At 38.0% G+C, this 17,543-nt stretch overlaps 1 protein-coding gene across 1 annotated transcript in view; it reads left to right on the forward strand.

Annotated features, from left to right (window-relative positions):
* The first annotated feature begins 6,219 nt into the window (after window positions 1–6,219).
* Window positions 6,220–17,543, forward strand: part of LOC114645288 (membrane-spanning 4-domains subfamily A member 15-like) — a 23,466-nt gene continuing 12,142 nt past the window's right edge. The window contains exons 1-4 of the mRNA XM_028793156.2: window positions 6,220–6,457; window positions 9,435–9,512; window positions 16,001–16,108; window positions 16,714–16,770. Of these exons, the coding sequence (XP_028648989.1) occupies window positions 9,438–9,512; window positions 16,001–16,108; window positions 16,714–16,770 (240 nt within the window). The 5' untranslated portion in view covers window positions 6,220–6,457; window positions 9,435–9,437. The remainder of the gene's footprint in view (window positions 6,458–9,434; window positions 9,513–16,000; window positions 16,109–16,713; window positions 16,771–17,543) is intronic.

The raw sequence follows: 17,543 nt of genomic DNA on the forward strand, positions 1-17,543 counted from the left end.
AATCCCTGCCTCATTTACAATGCTGCAGACATAAATACAACCCTGAAACAGAAATCAGAATATAAATGACAGATGGACAGCGATGACCATTAATCTGACTTTGGTGAAATTTAACTGATTTGCACACAGTGCTGCTGGAATAGAATCAGTGTCTCTGGAACCCTCAGATGGATAATGGATGGTGTTGTGATGTGAAATTTTGCATACAGGGTTGGGGGGAAGTGCCTCAAACATGTTTGGTGTTTCTCTGCAGGATTCTCAGTCAACCCCCAGAGGAAACCCAGGCTGCCTAACTGGCAAACTTTAGCTCAGCAAATGGATTTGGGGGTGGCAGGTGTGAAGATGTTTTCTGTTCCCCCATTGGTCTGAAGTATGGCTGTTTGAAACTGGCTTGTATCAGAAGCCTTTAAGTACCATGATGCCTTATTGGCTCTAGGGGTTGGACAGAAAACCTATAAATTTGCTTGCTTTACCCAGCTCTCTCTCTCTCACCAAACTGATGAAAGATCTTCTCACACCATGAACTGAAAAGGACAACACAATGAAGAGCACAGCTCGGCAGCCATATTGAGACAGGTATGCAGCTTGTTGTGTAGAAAGCTGACCACAAATGTTGCCTTAACTAGAAACATTTTAAGTAACTAACAAGTCTGTGTGCCACCTGAAACTACACATCAACATTTATCAGGTTGTATGGTTGCCAATATTCAAATGTACTTTGCATATTGTCATTATTTATGAATATTATCAATAATACATTGTTTAAATTGTAACTACTTGTCTTTTACTACACCTAATTGCCTGAGGTTATACATGTAGAAGGGAAGGTGGGGAGAAGTTATATGGTACAATACCTTATAAACAGTGGTAAGTCTTGGAGATTTGAGGCATTCTGACAAAGGCTACATATTAATAATACAAAAGGGGAAAGTAGAGTAATATGTTTCTCTACCAAGACAAAACAGATGGGTAAATGAAATGCATGAATGAATGTAGTATGACATTTAGATAATGCTACATGGATCAGTGTCTTATTTAAAACTATGCAAATTTTAGAACTGAAAAAAAAACCTTGGCAAATTACAATATTACTGAAGGTGAAGTATAAGGTAAGTAGTTTGACACTGATTTCTTCAAAAAATATGACTTTAGCAAAGTAGCCCAGCCATAGAAGTAAAGACATAAAGAACCAGATTATTATGTTAACTTTATAACTCTAAAATTCACTCATAAAATAAAGCATATTCATTTCTAAGTAAAAATATATAATCATATTCAGCCAAATCCTATTTTGATATGTTCTGCTTGACAGGTTGGCAGAGAGGTGCCATGGACTTAAGATCCTGGAATTAGTGGGGCAGGGTACAACATCCACATAACTTTAGACAACGCTCTGATCCGCTTCACAATCTCTCTGTCCCTTCTTTCCTCACTCGTGAACAAGACCCTGAGATACTTAAACTCCTCTGCTTAACTTAGCACCTTCTCCCTAACCAGGAAGGGGCACTCCACCTTTTTCTGGGAGAGAACCATAACCTCAGACTTGAAAGTGCTGATCCAAATCCTGACTGCTTCACACTCAGCTACAAACTGCCCCAGCATGCGCCTGAGTTCCCCACCCAATAAAGCAAACAGTACAGCATCATCCGCAAAAAGCTCAGCTGTGATTCTAAGGTCTCCAAAACAGCCCTCCTCCTTCCCTTGCCTGTGCCTAGAAATTTTCTTCACATAAATTATCAAGATCGGTGACAAAGAGGAATTTTGGTGGAGTCCCACATCAACCAGTTTTGTAAAGACCAAATAGACCAAAACAGCAGGCCCAGTACCCCATATTCTCAAAGCACCTACCACACAACACCCTGAGGAACCTGGTTGTATGCCTTCTCCAAGTTCACAAAATACATGTTGACTGGTCAGGAATACTCCCATGAACCCTCCAGAAATCTTGTGAGGTAATCCAGTGTTCTATGACAGGAATGAAATCCACTTGGGTTCTCCTAAATCCAAGGTTTGACAAACAGATGGAACTTCCTTTCTAGCACCATGACATAGACCTACCCATTGAGGCTCAGTAGTGTAATGCCATAAAGTTGTAGCACACTTGCTGGTCCTCCTTCTGTTAATTAGGAACAACTACCACAGTTTGCCAAATTCAAGGCACTGCACATAACCTCCCTGCAGTCTCCAAAAGGCCTGTCAGCCAAGACAGCCCAACAACATTCATAGCTTGTAGGAACTCTTGGAAAATATCATCCACACCAGTAGCTTTGTCACTGCGTAGTTTTTGTATGAAACTACATGAATGACCTCAGGTGATGGGTTAGTGCCCCTTTGAATTTGCTGACTCTGCTTCCTCTAAATAAGGTGTGTCAGTGGAATTCAGGAAGTCCTCAAACTGCTCCTTCAGTAATAACTAGATGTATGAAAAGTAAATCTCCTAGGCAGTGCAGTGTCTAGAGTTGCTACCTCACAGTTCCAAGAAACTAATTTTTAATTCCATACTGAGCATTGCCTGTTTAACATGTGTACATTCTCTCTGTATTTACTGAGTTTTCTCCCTAGGTACTTTATTTTAGTTTCCTTCATAACACATGTATTTTAAGTTAATTGTTAAGTTAAAAAAAGTCTGTGTGTGTGTGAGATTATGCCCAGTGATAGACTTTTTCTCCAACCAGCATGCTTCCTGCTTCCATGGGATACATTTACAACCTTCTGATAATTTACACTATCACTTAATGTACATTGTCCAATAAAATTTTTATCTTATTGTCAAGATTAATTTTAAGAGCAAGATTTTTGTAATACTGTTGAAATTTAGTTCTACAGAGACTAAAAATGATTGAAGCGAACAATAATATACTTACTACTATAATCACATAGTATACTAACACTGGGTCACGGGGGTCTGCTGGAGCCAATCCCAGCCAACACAGGGCACAAGGCAGGAATCAATCGCGGGCAGGGTGCCAACCCACCGCAGGACACACACAAACACACCCACACACCAAGCACACACTAGGGCCAATTTAGAATCGCCAATCCACCTAACCTGCATGTCTTTGGACTGTGGGAGGAAACCGGAGTGCCCGGAGGAAACCCACGCAGACACAGGGAGAACATGCAAACTCCACGCAGGCGCAGTGGGTAGTGCTGCTGCCTCGCAGTTGGGAGATCAGGGGACTTGGGTTCGCTTCCCGGGTCCTCCCTGCGTGGGTTTCCTCCGGGCGCTCCGGTTTCCTCCCACAGTCCAAAGACATGCAGGTTAGGTGGATTGATGATTCTATATTGGCCCTAGTGTGTGCTTGGTGTGTGGGTGTGTTTGTGTGTGTCCTGCGGTGGGTTGGCACCCTGCCCGGGATTGGTTCCCTGCCTTGTGCCCTGTGTTGGCTGGGATTGGCTCCAGCAGACACCCGTGACCCTGTGTTCGGATTCAGCGAGTTGGAAAATGGATGGATACTAACACTGAGTATGTCATCTATTTCATAATAAACTCAATTAGCAAACATTGTTGTTTGATTTATTTTAGGAATCAAAAATGACAAGAAATTTATTTTCTAAAATTAGATCCACCAGTATTAGGTAAGAAAATGGTTTTGCATGCTTTTTCTATTTCAGGTTCCCATGGAGTAAAAGCTTCTTCAGGCAACATTTGTCACAAGTCAGGATGAAGTCCATTTAGGGCATACTTAGTCATGCCAGACCAAATTATACTCAGTAATTAACATTACATCTTGCAAGAATAATGGATAATTGAGGAAAGTAAAGTACCACAAAAAAAAAAAAAAAAAAAAAAAAAACAGACACATGATGGGAATACACCACATTGTCAGGAACAGAAATGGAAATCACACTCTGGTTACCTGAGTTCTGTGTCATCGTGACATGCATTGTATGGTTTCTAAAATTAAAAGTAATTAAGGAAAACAAAAATGGGGGTAACCAGCTTAATTCTTGTAAGTTACTCTGTGTGACAGTGGGGCAATCACTTACACCTTAAAACTGAACTGTAGAATTTTAGAAATATTTGTATTATGTTAATGACTGTAAGGTTATTGGATTCATGTTTGCCATAAAAAAGGCAATATATAAAATAATGTTTGAACAAAACAAAGGAAAGTTCATCATTCTGAGGATTTTTTCTCCCAGTTTTTTAAACACACTTCTTAAAGGTATCTCATTAAATGGAAAAAGCATACTATATAATTTCCTAAGCCTAAACATGGTCAAGGAGATAGCAGAACATATTTTCATGAAACCTAGTTAATCAGGGTCTATCCTGGCAACACTGAGCACAAGGTAGAAACCAGCTCTGGATAGAACACTACTCATCCCTACACCCACACAGAGCTAGTTTGGACCTAACATGCACATCTTAGTGATGCTGGACAAAAACCTATGCAGACATGTGAAGGACGTGTGCACCTCACACGTAAAATGACTTCTCACATTATCTGTAACCGAAGGTGCAGTACTTCTCATTACTCCACCAGGCCACCCATAAAATGTTTTAATTTCATTGGCCAATGTTTTAAAACACTTTTATTAAATATTGACTTGGAAAGAACCTAGTAAAATTCAACACAACATTCTCATGATCTTATATACTTAATGGGATACTTGATACTAGTATGCATTCTTATGTTTCCATTGCTTTTGTTCTTTGTTTCTATTGCCATTCTTAAAGAAAACACACCGTAACACATTAGAAAAAAAGCTGGATTAGTTTCTGAGTTGAAAACAAGCAAAACATACAAGAGGAATATGTGCTATGAACTGAAAAATGTGGCAATTCTTCACATTTGCTGCAAATAAGAAGGGAATGAAAAGGTTAATGGTAGTAACAGCCTTTTTCTTTTTCCTGTTTCCCTTGGATTCTTTTCTGCCCTCCCTTTACACGTGTTAAATTCCCCTCAGCTGAACAAGACTCTGGAGAGCATCAGCGGCAACACGACTTGTTTACATCTCCAAGTGCTGCAGCAGGTAAGAATATGCTTTATTCAGTTTTTGGAATTAAATTATATGTGCTCATTTATTGTATTTTTAGATTAAATGTAAAATCATATTTACTAGATAATTCACTCATACTAGATAATTATGAAATAAATACTTATATTATAGACTTGAATTTATAGGGTAAAATACAGTAAATTTATTATTCATTAAAACAGCTCATATTTCTCCTGGTGTGACCTGTATAATATTTCACATGAGACAATGTTGTCATATCAGTATGCTGCTCCATGTCTGCCATAAGTATTAAAGTTTAATTGTTAGTTTATCATTTAAGACCAGTGTGTATAATGTGCTAGATGGGAACAACAGAACAGCTTTTCACATATATTGTAGAAGTCTTGCCAAAAATTGATTTAACAGATAAGAAAACCTCATAGAACTATCATTTGTTAAAAATAGGAATCCTTAAAAGATCAGGAGCATTGCTAATAAGTATTATATCGTGACCCATTTTGCTATTCACATGCACCATTATGTAGACATTTAAAAAAAATAAGAGTGTTCAAGGAAGAGGGACAACCCCTGAGTTTTATATGAAATTTTTAAGTCATTGGGTCATTGCTCAATTTGTCTACATTTTTGGAAATTCCCCCAGCAACCTTACATTGCTGTAATGAAATGCTAAGGCTATCAATGTTCTATCAAGTAGGTATTTATTGTGGGATGCTCTTTCTTCTCTCAGTTCAAAATGTGTGTCAGTTATTCAACTTTCAAAAAACTTTATGATGACAGTTCACAATTGTTCAATAAGTCAATAGTAACACATTTATCTAAAAATCAATTTGGGTAGCTTAAAGAAGATTTTTGTTCAAACAGGCAGCAGGTTATGCTTTAGTTTATTTGTAATGTTTGTTCTCTGTGTTTTTAATTCATCTTATAGGTTTAAGATAACTGTAAGCTAAAATATAGTAGTTAGGTGTCAGGTTTTACTAAAAATATTGTCAACATTTCAAATTGAAGTGTAGTTCTTACAGTATGTGCTGGACTGCAGAGCTGTTGTTACAATCAACCATTTTGTACTGTATTTTAAGCAGCTAGTGTCAAGGCAAACCCATTTCAGGATTAAGAGTTACAGTGCAGTATACTGTAGATATGTATATGATAATAAACAAACAGAGGTGGATCCGAGAAGTCATAAAAAAATGATATTGCAGTCAAAGATGAGTAACACAGACATTTGACAACCAAAACAATGCTTTGCGGGTCTTTTATATATACATGACAGGAAATGATTAACAAACAGGAAACAAGAAATGAATCTTGATGGAAGTGACGTTGATGGTGAGACGGTGAGAATAATCTGGAGCCAGAAATTAAGTCATTGGTAAGGGACTAGAAGTGAAGTCATCAACTGGAACCGGAAGTGATATCTTTGGAAAGGGTGCTGGAAGTGCAGTCATCAGAGGAAGCCAGAACGGACTTTACCACGTATGCTTTACATCAAGTATGTTCTTTAATCTTCTATTTTTCTGTTGAGGAAAGGAAAAAGGCATTAATACTCTGTTCCAATTCCCCATCTTTTGTTCTTTCATGCTCAATCGGGCAATTTGGCTGACCCCATACTTGCACATGTGTGACACGACCCCTCCTCAGCTCAGATCCATTGGGTTGGGCAGCCCGAACTGGGAGGTCGAAAAAATGAGAAATGGCATCAGTGTTAGCCTAGAGAGTACTTCTGTGATAAACGACCTTTAACCTATAGGACTGCAAGTCCAAAAACCAACTGGTGACCTTTGGATTTGACTCCTTATGAACGGGCATCCACTAAAGAGCAGCATGATCCTTAATCAGTTTGAATTCCCAACCCAACAGATAGTACAGCAGTGGAGGCAAGGCCCATTTGATCGCCAATTCTACCATTCTACCGCTGCATACTTGGTCTCCTGGTCAAGCAGTTTCCAGCTCAGGTACTGTACATCACGGGGTGTTCAACACCATCAATACTCTGGTTCAACACAACACCAAGACCTATGTCTGAAGCATCAGTCTGGAGAATATAGGAAGAAGAGAAATCAGGAATTTTCAATATAGATGTTGAAGGGCATCTTTTAAGTCACAAAATGTCAGTTCAGCCACATTGAAAGGGGCTCTTTTCTTTGTAAGATCAATTAAAGGTGTAGCTCTTTCTGAAAAATGAGGTACAAACTGGCGGTAGTAGCTCGCTAATCCAAGAAAAGCTTGCACATGCCACTTGGTAATTGGACGGGGCCAGTTCAAAATGGCATCAACTTTAGAACACTATGGTCTAACTGTTCCCCTGCCCACCAGATAACCTAAATATTTGGCTTCGTTCACCTGAAAGAAACATTTCATCGTGCTGATATGCAGTCCGGCTTTAGCTAATGTCAACAAAATTGTATAAACGTGAAACAAGTGTTCTTCCCATGTGCCAGAATAAATGACAATGTCATTCAAGTAGGTGGCACTATATGAAATGTGTGGTTTTAGCATACTATCTGCCAGATGTTGGAAGGTCAGTGGAATCCCGTGCAATCCAAATGGGAGTACCTTATACTGTCAGTGTCCACTAGGGGTGCTGAAGGCAGTTTTCTCTTTTGCGGAGTCCGCTAAGAGAATTTGCCAGTATCCCTTTGTCATGTCAAGAGTAGTGAGATATTGTACATTTTGTAGCCTCTCAAGGAGCACATTTACTCGTTGCATCAGGTACGCACAAAATTTGGAGACCTGATTGAGACATCGGAAGTTGTTACAGAACCTCCAGCTCCCATCGAACTTAGGGACCAAGATGATAGAACTAGACCAAGGGCTGTGGCTCTCTTCGATTACATCTAGGTCCACCATCAATCTGATCTCTAACTCCACTTCAGCTTGTTTTGCCTCCAGGAGGTGATGGGGTGCTCCCTGACGATCATCCCGGGATCTGTAACAATGTCATACTAAATCAGCAAAGTTCGACCACGTAGCTCGCTAACCACTTCCCGGACAGACAGGATAGCAGGTTCCAGCTCCTGTCTTTGTTGTTGGGTCAAATTCGGACCAAGATTAAGAGATGTTTTTAGTGAGAAAAGGGAGTGGTATTGACCAGAGAGGAGGTCTGCCTCCCTGTCCTTCGACGGTTTCAACAAATAGACATGATAAACATGCTTACTCGGATGATGATTCAGATGTTTAACCAAATAATCAATGGGTCTTTTTCTTTCTATAATCTCATAAGGACCTTGCCAATGAGCCAGCAGTTCTTTAAAGGAAAATGACTATGAGCACCATCACATGATCCCCCGGGAGGAAATCCTGGAAGGAGGTGTTCCTATTGTAATTTCAAGCTTGAGCTGAATGAGCCTTATCAATGTGTCCTTTTAGTATAGGTCGAATCTTTCCAAATCTATTGTGTAACTGTGCGATATATTCTAAAATATTAGTAGATGGGAGAGCCTCTCTTTCCCACCCCTCTTTTAGTATGTCCAAAATACCCCAGGGTTGTTGCACATATAACAATTCAAAAGCGGAAAATCCCATTGAGGCTTGTGGTACTTCCCAGTATGCAAAAAGGATGAGTGAATGTAACTGATCCCAAGGTATGTTCTTTAACCTTACTTTTTTCTGTTAAGGAAGGGAAAAAGTCTCCCATCTTTTGTTCTTCTGCTCTCAATCGGGCCTTTGGCTGCTCCCTACTCGTGTGTGTGTGTGTGTGTGACTCTCTCTCTATCTTTCTCTCTCTCTATATATATATGTATACTTTATATAAATATATACTTTATATAAATATATATTTTAATATAATGAAATCATTTTTACTTAATTTTAGCACATAATTATTATAGGTAGATTAAGACAAAATTAAAATGTGGGCGTGAATATGTGGCAAAAGAAAAAATAATTATAGATAAAGAAGGAAGGAAAGCCAAAACCTACTATTACACATTTTAGAGATGTAAAATTACTTGAGAGTGCTCACCAAGTTAACAAATCACATCTAGACAGGACACTGTCAATTTTAAAAGTATAGCATGCTCTATGTCAAGAGAGGTTGTGCTTATTTCTTTAGTGATACTACACATGGAGTACTGTTGTGTGTATTTAGTTTCTATACTATATAAAAACATAACAATGCTAGAAAAGAAATTGACAGAGGAGGTAATTGTCTGAAAAAAAAGTTAGAAGGAGCTGAATGTACTCATCCTAAGGAAATGTGAACTACAAGAATTTTTACAGAGATATTATTGTGAAGGCTGAAACTAAGGTTGATTATGAGTACCTTTTATTTTGTTTACATGTGAAACATCTGAGGTATGGGACACATCACAAACAAATTATTTGAATGCAGAAGTAAGGCAAATTGGACAGTAAGGCAATTAATTAGTATACCTAGAGCAGACTGAATGATCTGTTAACTTAAACATGTTCTTAATGCTGTTATTCTTTATTGCACATGGTAATGAATTTTCTTTACAAAAAAATAGGAGATGTATACCCCTGAAACATTTGAGCTATCACCAGGATTCCAGTTATTTCTTAAAGGTCAGCCACTAGCACTTGGGGTAAGTGATATTTTATTACTAAGCAGTAAGTGAATGTTACTTCTATTCTATCAAAGAAAAAAAAAAATAGAGAAACCAATGTTTTGGTTGAACATTTTTCAGTATTGAAATAACTTTCATCTAAATTTTTTTTTCCATGACATATACAACCTTTCTTGAACTCAGTTGAATTTTTGTGCTTTCCAAAATCCATTTATGTAATATGTCATTAAATCATTTTTTATATACTGTGGACCCCAAGGATGCTTTTTAAGCATATCTGAAACCCAAGAATACAGCCAATTAAGTAAGCTATTTCTGATCGATCCTTTTTATCTCCACAATTGTACGTGCCAACACAATAGGCGTTATAGCCATAACTCCTGGAAATATTTGTAATTAAGGTTAAATCTTTCATAATGGAATAATGTACAACCTTAATTTAAGACCATAAAATGAACCAAAGCAAATGTTCAGAAGCAATCACTCTCTTACCAAACAGTGAACTTTGTGAGCTGGAATGTCGAAGGTCTCAATTACAAGTTAAAGAGTGAAGAAATTATTCTCTTACTTAACAGGTCTAAATACAAAGATAGTATTTATACAGGAGACTCACTCAGCAAGGATCAGTTTTGATTGCAAAGAGATTGGACTTGCCCTAATATTCCACTCCAGCTATACAAAGAAAACTACAGGTGTGGGAATCTTAATTCATAGAACAATTTCATTTGCAGTATCAGATAAAGTATCTGATCATGAAGCGCGATATGTGATGGTGATGGGTAATTTATTTAATTGTAAAGTGATTTTGATAAATATCTACGCACCCAATGTGCATGACAGAGACTTCATAAAAAACGTATTTGCATCTATTCCCAACTTGAACACTCATAAAATTATTATTATAACTACAGGGGTGATAACATCTAACACTGCTAAAATAATCACATAGTTTTTAATTAATCATAATTTATCAGACCCATGGAGATTTCCTAATCCATACTTAAGAGCATATTCCTTCTTCTCACTAGTACATTATTGTTACTCAAGAATTGATTATTTCTTTATAGATAACAATTTCTTGTCCATGATAAAATCTTTCAAGTATGATGCTATTGTTATATCCGACCATGTCCCCCTGATCATGGCGCTCAAATCACAATGCCCCACACACTCATCTCATAGCTGCCTCTTAACCCTCTATTATTATCTGTCACAAACTGTACAGAATTTACATCCAAGCAAATTGATTCTTTTTTAGAGACAAATGCATCTTCAGAGATTTCTGCAAAAATACACTGGGAAACACTGAAGGTATTTTTTAAGAGGACAGATTATCTTATATCTCTCCTACAAAAGTAAATTGAAAACCAAGGAGGCTGAGGGTTAATCAGTGAAATTACTTTGTACTTATAAGTAAAATTACCTCACTGTAAACTTGCGATATGGTTATAATATTGCACAACCTGAGCCACTTTATAAAGCATGTATTTACATATGATGACAATATAATTTTTAAGATGAAATGCAGGAAAATATATTTATTATATTATACAGATAAAATTTTAACATCATTTAAATAATCTATATTGTTAATAATTAAACATGTGAGGACACGGTGCCACAACGATAGCGAGAAGGAGGCGCTCTGTTCACGGATTGTTCCTGCCTCGTGCTGTATTCTTGCCGGGGTTGGCGCAACACTGGAAGGATAGATGGATAGAATGATTAAACATGTACTACGAACATATTTCAATGTTCCTTAAAAGTTTTGAAGAATCTGCGTTCTAAGCTTACAGATGACTTAAAATCTATTACAGAGCTGATTATGTGGCAATTGGGTATTGTGACAATGCGGGTTCGACTCCATGCTCCCATCTGCTGTTCGGGAGCTCTTGAACCTGTCACCATCGGTCATGCTACCGATGAGCTAAGCAGTGAGGCAACAACATAGCAAGGGGATGGTGAAAAAGTGTCAGTGTTCAAATAAATAAAGTGCAGTGTCTCCAAAATAGTCTTCACGTTTGTTTTAATGGATTATTTATTTATTGAAGAGTGGAGGTTAAAACACAAGAAAAAATATCTTCTTAAAAACGAGGTTAAAATAACGCTGGAAGCAGTCCTTTAAAATACAATTCAGAGCCCGGTGCTTCTTTTACCCTAGCGTCTCACCTGCTTCTCCTGTTTGGGCCCTGCAGCAGGCGAGACGCTCTCTCTGCAGCTGACCTTCACTCCTCTCGACCGGTCTGGAGTCCTTCCAATCCTGGCTTCGGTTGCGCACTCATCCCAGGCCCGAGACTTGGTTTTGTTGATGACCAGGTCGCTTACATCAAGGACTTCACACCAAGCCTCCCAACTCCCGCTGTCTTCCTGGCCTTACGCGGCCAGTCGTCCTACTTCACTGGTCACTCCTGCTACATGATCACTCAGCGGGAGCGACTACTACTACTACTCCCGGGTGTCGGCCCAACACCTAGGCTTCCCGTACAACTGCAATGCAAGCCTACACTCGCTCGCTCGCTCTCCCGCATTGGCTCTCTCTGTCTCTCTCTCTCTCTCCCCTGCTTCGTGCTCTCCAGCAACCTCAGTCTTTCTTTCTCTCTTTCCTTTCTTTTTCTTCTCCCCTTCCTAGCCAACTCGCACTTCTATATATGGAGAGGGCATAGCAGCTCCAGGAACAATCACGGATACGGGCAGTCTCTCACCTGTGCACTTAGGTGAGAAACGCCCACACCGCAAATCGCCCTGAGAACTGCTGCAGCCACACATCCACCACGCCCCTTCGCTAAGCTGCGAGCGCTGTGATTATTTATTTAAAACTGGCCTTTTCTGAGAGCTGTGGACCCGCTATACCATAGGTATTTGGAGAAAGAAAAGTAAGGACAGGAATTGGGGGTTAGTACGTTTGAAAGAGACAGTAGTGCTGCAATAAATTATTTCATTGAAGGTCGCGCATGGTGGCGCAAGCATCTTGTGTAAGGCAGGAACAATTACTGCGACACCGTGTTCCCATGTTTAATAACATGCTTTAACTCCTATCATCATGATATCAAGTATACATCTCAGTATTTTAATTATTCAGAGAGATGTAATATCACGAATGTAATGTATTCTGTGTCCTGTCGGAGGAAGAGAAAGCCCGTTTAAAAAACACGTAGTGATTCACACACATAGAGCACATATACATTTAGTTATGATGGGATTTGAGAAACTAGTAAATTAATTGATTTTAAGATATAGTTTATGATATCTACTTTAATGACAAAATAAACTATATAATTAAAGTGGAAATTTTGAGATTAAAGTTGACATTTCATGCTTTTTTCCCACTGTGTGCCTATAAGCTTTCATATGACACTCAGACGGTGGGCTATGACTCGCCTTTTCATGGCAACTTTGATATCTGACAACTTCTTTTTTATTTTGGGCACTGTGCGACTTTGTGAACTTGAGCTTTCGAATTTCTCCAACACTCTGTCACTTGATCAACTTTCTTTTGTTGATTATATCACTGTTTAAACCAACAAATAGTAAGTTTTTCCTTGCCTCCACTTGGTATTCACTGAAATTCTTCTATTTTCCCCTGAGCTTTTGTCATTGTCTTTTCACAGAAGGCTGAGCTTAAGGGCTATTTATATTGAGTTGCATATTCAAAGAGGCGTAATTCTGGGAGAAGTTGAGGCGGGACAGCAGGCGCATGCATGTGCATTACTTTTCACGCTGACCGGGATTTATGTAGCGGAAGAACGTGGAAGTTAGCATTCACACAGATTTATGCATCTGGATTTTTTTGTGCATATGAACATTTCCGCTTTTGTCCATACGCCATGTTATAGTGTGAATTCTACGCACAGCATTATACATGAGGCCCCAGGTCCTGATGGCTACCCTGCTGAATTTTATAAATAATTTTCAATTAAGTTAGCTCCCCATTTATAAGCAACATCTATAGAAGCCAGAGACAATAAAATTCTACGTCAAACTTTTCGGCAAGTATTAGTTACCATTGTCCCTATGAAAAATAAGGACTTATTTCAATTTGCATCATACAGACCATTCTCACTACTGAATAATGATGTTAAGGCACTCTCCAAAGTTGTAGCTAGAAGGATTGAGAAAGTGCTCCATTTGGTAATATCACAAGACCAAACCAGATATATTAAAGGTAGACACTTAGCTTCCAATCTTCAACACCTATTTAATGTAATATATTCACCTATAAAGTTTAACACTCTGAAGGTCTTATTATGTTTGTATGCAGAAAAAGCATTTGATATGGTTGAACGGGACTACCTATTCATCACATTGCATAAATTTGGGTTTGGCCCAAACATATGTGCTTAGATCAAACTGCTGTATACCAGTCCAGAAGCTTCAGTTTGTATTAACAACATTATTTTAGACTACTTCAAGGCAGAATGCAGTAATAGACAAGGATACCCTTTGTCACCATTGCTATTTGCATTTGCCATTGAGCCGTTGGCTGTTCACTTTCGAAATGCATCAGAGATAAATAGGATTTTCAGAGAAGGACTTGAACAGAAAATATCAATATATACAGATGATTTGGAAAAAAAATCTAATTCTCACTTAGAGCAGTGCTCCGCAACCTTTTCTCACCTACGACACACCAAAGTTCTTCCTAGAATTCCGCGACACATCAAAAGCCAAAATATATAGCAGTGGCGTGGTTGGTGCGGGGGGGTGGGGGGGTTATTGGCGGTCCGCTCCGAGCGCCAGCTATTTAGGGGCGTCCAAATTACGGTAGTTTCCTTTTTTTTTTTTTCAGCTTTGGGGCATCAAATTTTTCACCGCCCCGAACAACATGAACTCCAGCTACGCCACTGATATATAGATACTAATTTAATACACAAATTTTACAATAAATTTTCATTTTTTGTTATAAGTATACATTTATTATAAGTATACATACATAAAAACTATACTATATTACTTTTATGCAATCTTAATAATTATTATAACATAATGACTGATTAATGTGATACCTGCGCTTGTTTCAATGAACACAAAAGTTTTATATTCGGCTCAATATTTGACAGCGCAACCCGAAGTTCTTGGTCAAGATCTTTTAAGCATGACCGCTTATCATTTTTAATTAACATAAGAGTTGTTTGTCTTTTTTTGGCGTAACTGGGATGGTTTGAATTTAGATGGCGATTTAGTTTACTGGGTGCCATTGCCTCGTTTGATAGCTGATCGCCGCAAATGCTTCATTGTGGCTTTGGAGCCGTTTCGTCACCACACAACGAGAATCCATATCGAATGTAGTCTTCGTTGTACTTCCTTTTCACAATCTTCTTTGTTTTTTTGCAACACTTGTGCTGGGTTCTTCATTATCTGTACGTGAAGACGAATCTTTTCCACGTAAAAATTTATCCATATTTAAAGGGGTATAAAACTAAATATGAATCACACGAAGAACGTTAACCATACACAATTCAGCAACACAACTAATAGTAATGAATGATAACTACTGTCGCAAGATAAGTGAATGCGTCGTAGCACGACTAATACGTCGGCTTGAATTGAATCTAGGTGAGGGCACGGAGCGCTCTGCCTATCAAAGCATACTACGGAGTTGTCTGGCGACTATGTAGGGCCTACGTCGTAGGTGCCAGGCGATGGGATTTATTATTTCAGAGAAATCACACATAAAATTATGAAACCTTTAAAAGGCTATTTACGCGAATATTTCAATGCACGTATTCTCGTTATTGTGTTTCTAAGGAGGACCGTTGAAATATTATTTAGTTAGAAAATTGTCTTATTTGACCGCGTCACACCTGTATCGGCTCAAGGCACACCAGTGTGCCGTGGCACACCGGTTGCGGAGCACTGACTTAGAGGATCTGTTCAAAACTTTTTAAAAACCTGGCAGGATCTAATCAATAACATTTTAGAATAGGCATTTATATTGGGGAGAAGGACTCTTTTCCCTCTTTACTACTCTCAAAGTTTTACTCTGCCTGTTGGTCTTCTTCTCTTTCTCATGGGTGGGGGTTAAATTGAATTTAGTTTTGTCAAGTTTGACTTGATTGTATTGAACATTACATGCTTTTAATAAATTCAATAAAAGATGAAAAAAGGATAGTATACAATAGTGTACTCTGCAATGAAATGTAGTCCAATACGAAGATAGTTGCTAGGATAAGTTCACACACTCCACATCCCTCTTATAAAATAAATGACTACCAAAAATGAATGACAATGCAGTACATACAAACAGTGTACATTGAAATGAATATATTGATTGTTGTAGCATGTTGTGCTAAAGTCAACCTGCTTGGTTAATTACACATTTTTAAAACTGATATTGTGAGCTAAAACCTTTCCTCAGGTAAAATATAACTTTTTTTGAAGGGTTAAAGTTGATAGGATGCTAACAAGTTGCCATGCTCAAAGGATGGGTTTCATATTGCTATCATTACTATTTATTTGTTAGTCTAATGCATCACATTTAAAAACTGAAAATGTTTGCTTTCTTGCAGGTAGTGCAGATCATGATCGGAATAAACCACATTGTATTTGGTGCAATTCTGGGAAATCTAAATTCATATGCAGTTTATTGTAAAGTTCCACATTGGGCAAGTTCAGTGGTAAGATTTTACTGTAAGATAGTAACTGTGAAGTTATTTTTTATGATGAGAGTAAAATAAACTTCAATATACTTTGCTGCGGAAAAATTGAATTCCTTACTCACTGATTTTTTAAAAATCACTTTAAACATATAGAAGGATAAAGAAAATGATTTGCTTATGTTAACCTTGAAATTAATCCACAAATAGAAAACTCTTGAAACAGCATTTCATGTATTACTTTACATATCAATACAATACTTTTTGCTACCAGTTGTTTATATGATTTTCCCCAAATCCTTCATAATGCTGAAAGATTATGGTGTACATACCAGTACTCCATCTACAGTTCACCTTTTTTTCTTCATTATTCAGCATTTTAGTATTTTCTGTTTATTTGCCATTTAACGCCATATCTCTTTTTATGAAGCCCACCTATGTGTGGGCTAACAAGTAAGCCACAAGACGAAAAACCAAAGTCTAAATGAAAATGTTGTGATAAACAGTTTAATACGGTGATATTTATTACACATTAAATTCACCTGTTATAACTGCCCTGTTTAGGAAATGACAAAATTCTCTTAAAATATTTTAATAACTATTTTTTCAAATGTCTTTCTTTATAGAGTATATGTTCTGGATACCAATGCCTTGCTGCTATCAAGAATTCTACTTCTAAACTGGTAAGTAAAAAGCCTCGGGTGGGGTTTGATTTGTCTTCAATTTTGTTGGGTTATAAATTAATCTATTTGTATGGAATGATTACAATGAAAATTAATAAAATAAAAATATAATAAAAAAAAAAAAAAAAAAAGCCTAGGTGAGAAATGATTGGCTAGTTACAATCAAAAATTCTTTACACTAGATCAGCATTGCTTCATAATATTAGAAAATGTAATTTTAATCACAACTTCCTCTAGAAATATATGTTAAATACCTTATGAGGCACTGTTCTGGAAAAAAAAAACTGCTTCATAAATGTATAAATTGGTTAAATATATATTGGTTCAGATACAACAATTTGAATATATACATTGGTTTGAATACATTTGTTCAGATATTGACATTGGTTGTGTTGTATATATATCTATATCTGTATATATTGTGGTAAGCAGTCCGGACACAGACAGGTAGACATCGTTAAATATTTACAAGTGAAACACAGCACACACCCCATTGTCACCCCCAAAGTCCAGGCCTGTCACAATACCTTCCTCTCTAGGTCCTCCTCCACTCCTCTCCTCCCGAGCTCCGTCTTTCTTCCTCCCGAATCCAGCCATCGAATGGAGGGAGGTGGCCCCTTTTATAATCACCCGAACGAGCTCCAGGTGCCTCCCAATGAGCACCGGCTGGCACTCCCTGGTGTGGCGGAAGTGCCGGCTATGCACCCGGAAGCACTCCGGGTGTCCCTGGTCTTATTCCCCCCAGAACTTCCGGGTGTGGCAGAAGTGCTGAG

Source organism: Erpetoichthys calabaricus, chromosome 2 (assembly GCF_900747795.2).
Source record: "Erpetoichthys calabaricus chromosome 2, fErpCal1.3, whole genome shotgun sequence".
Lineage (NCBI taxonomy): Eukaryota > Metazoa > Chordata > Cladistia > Polypteriformes > Polypteridae > Erpetoichthys > Erpetoichthys calabaricus.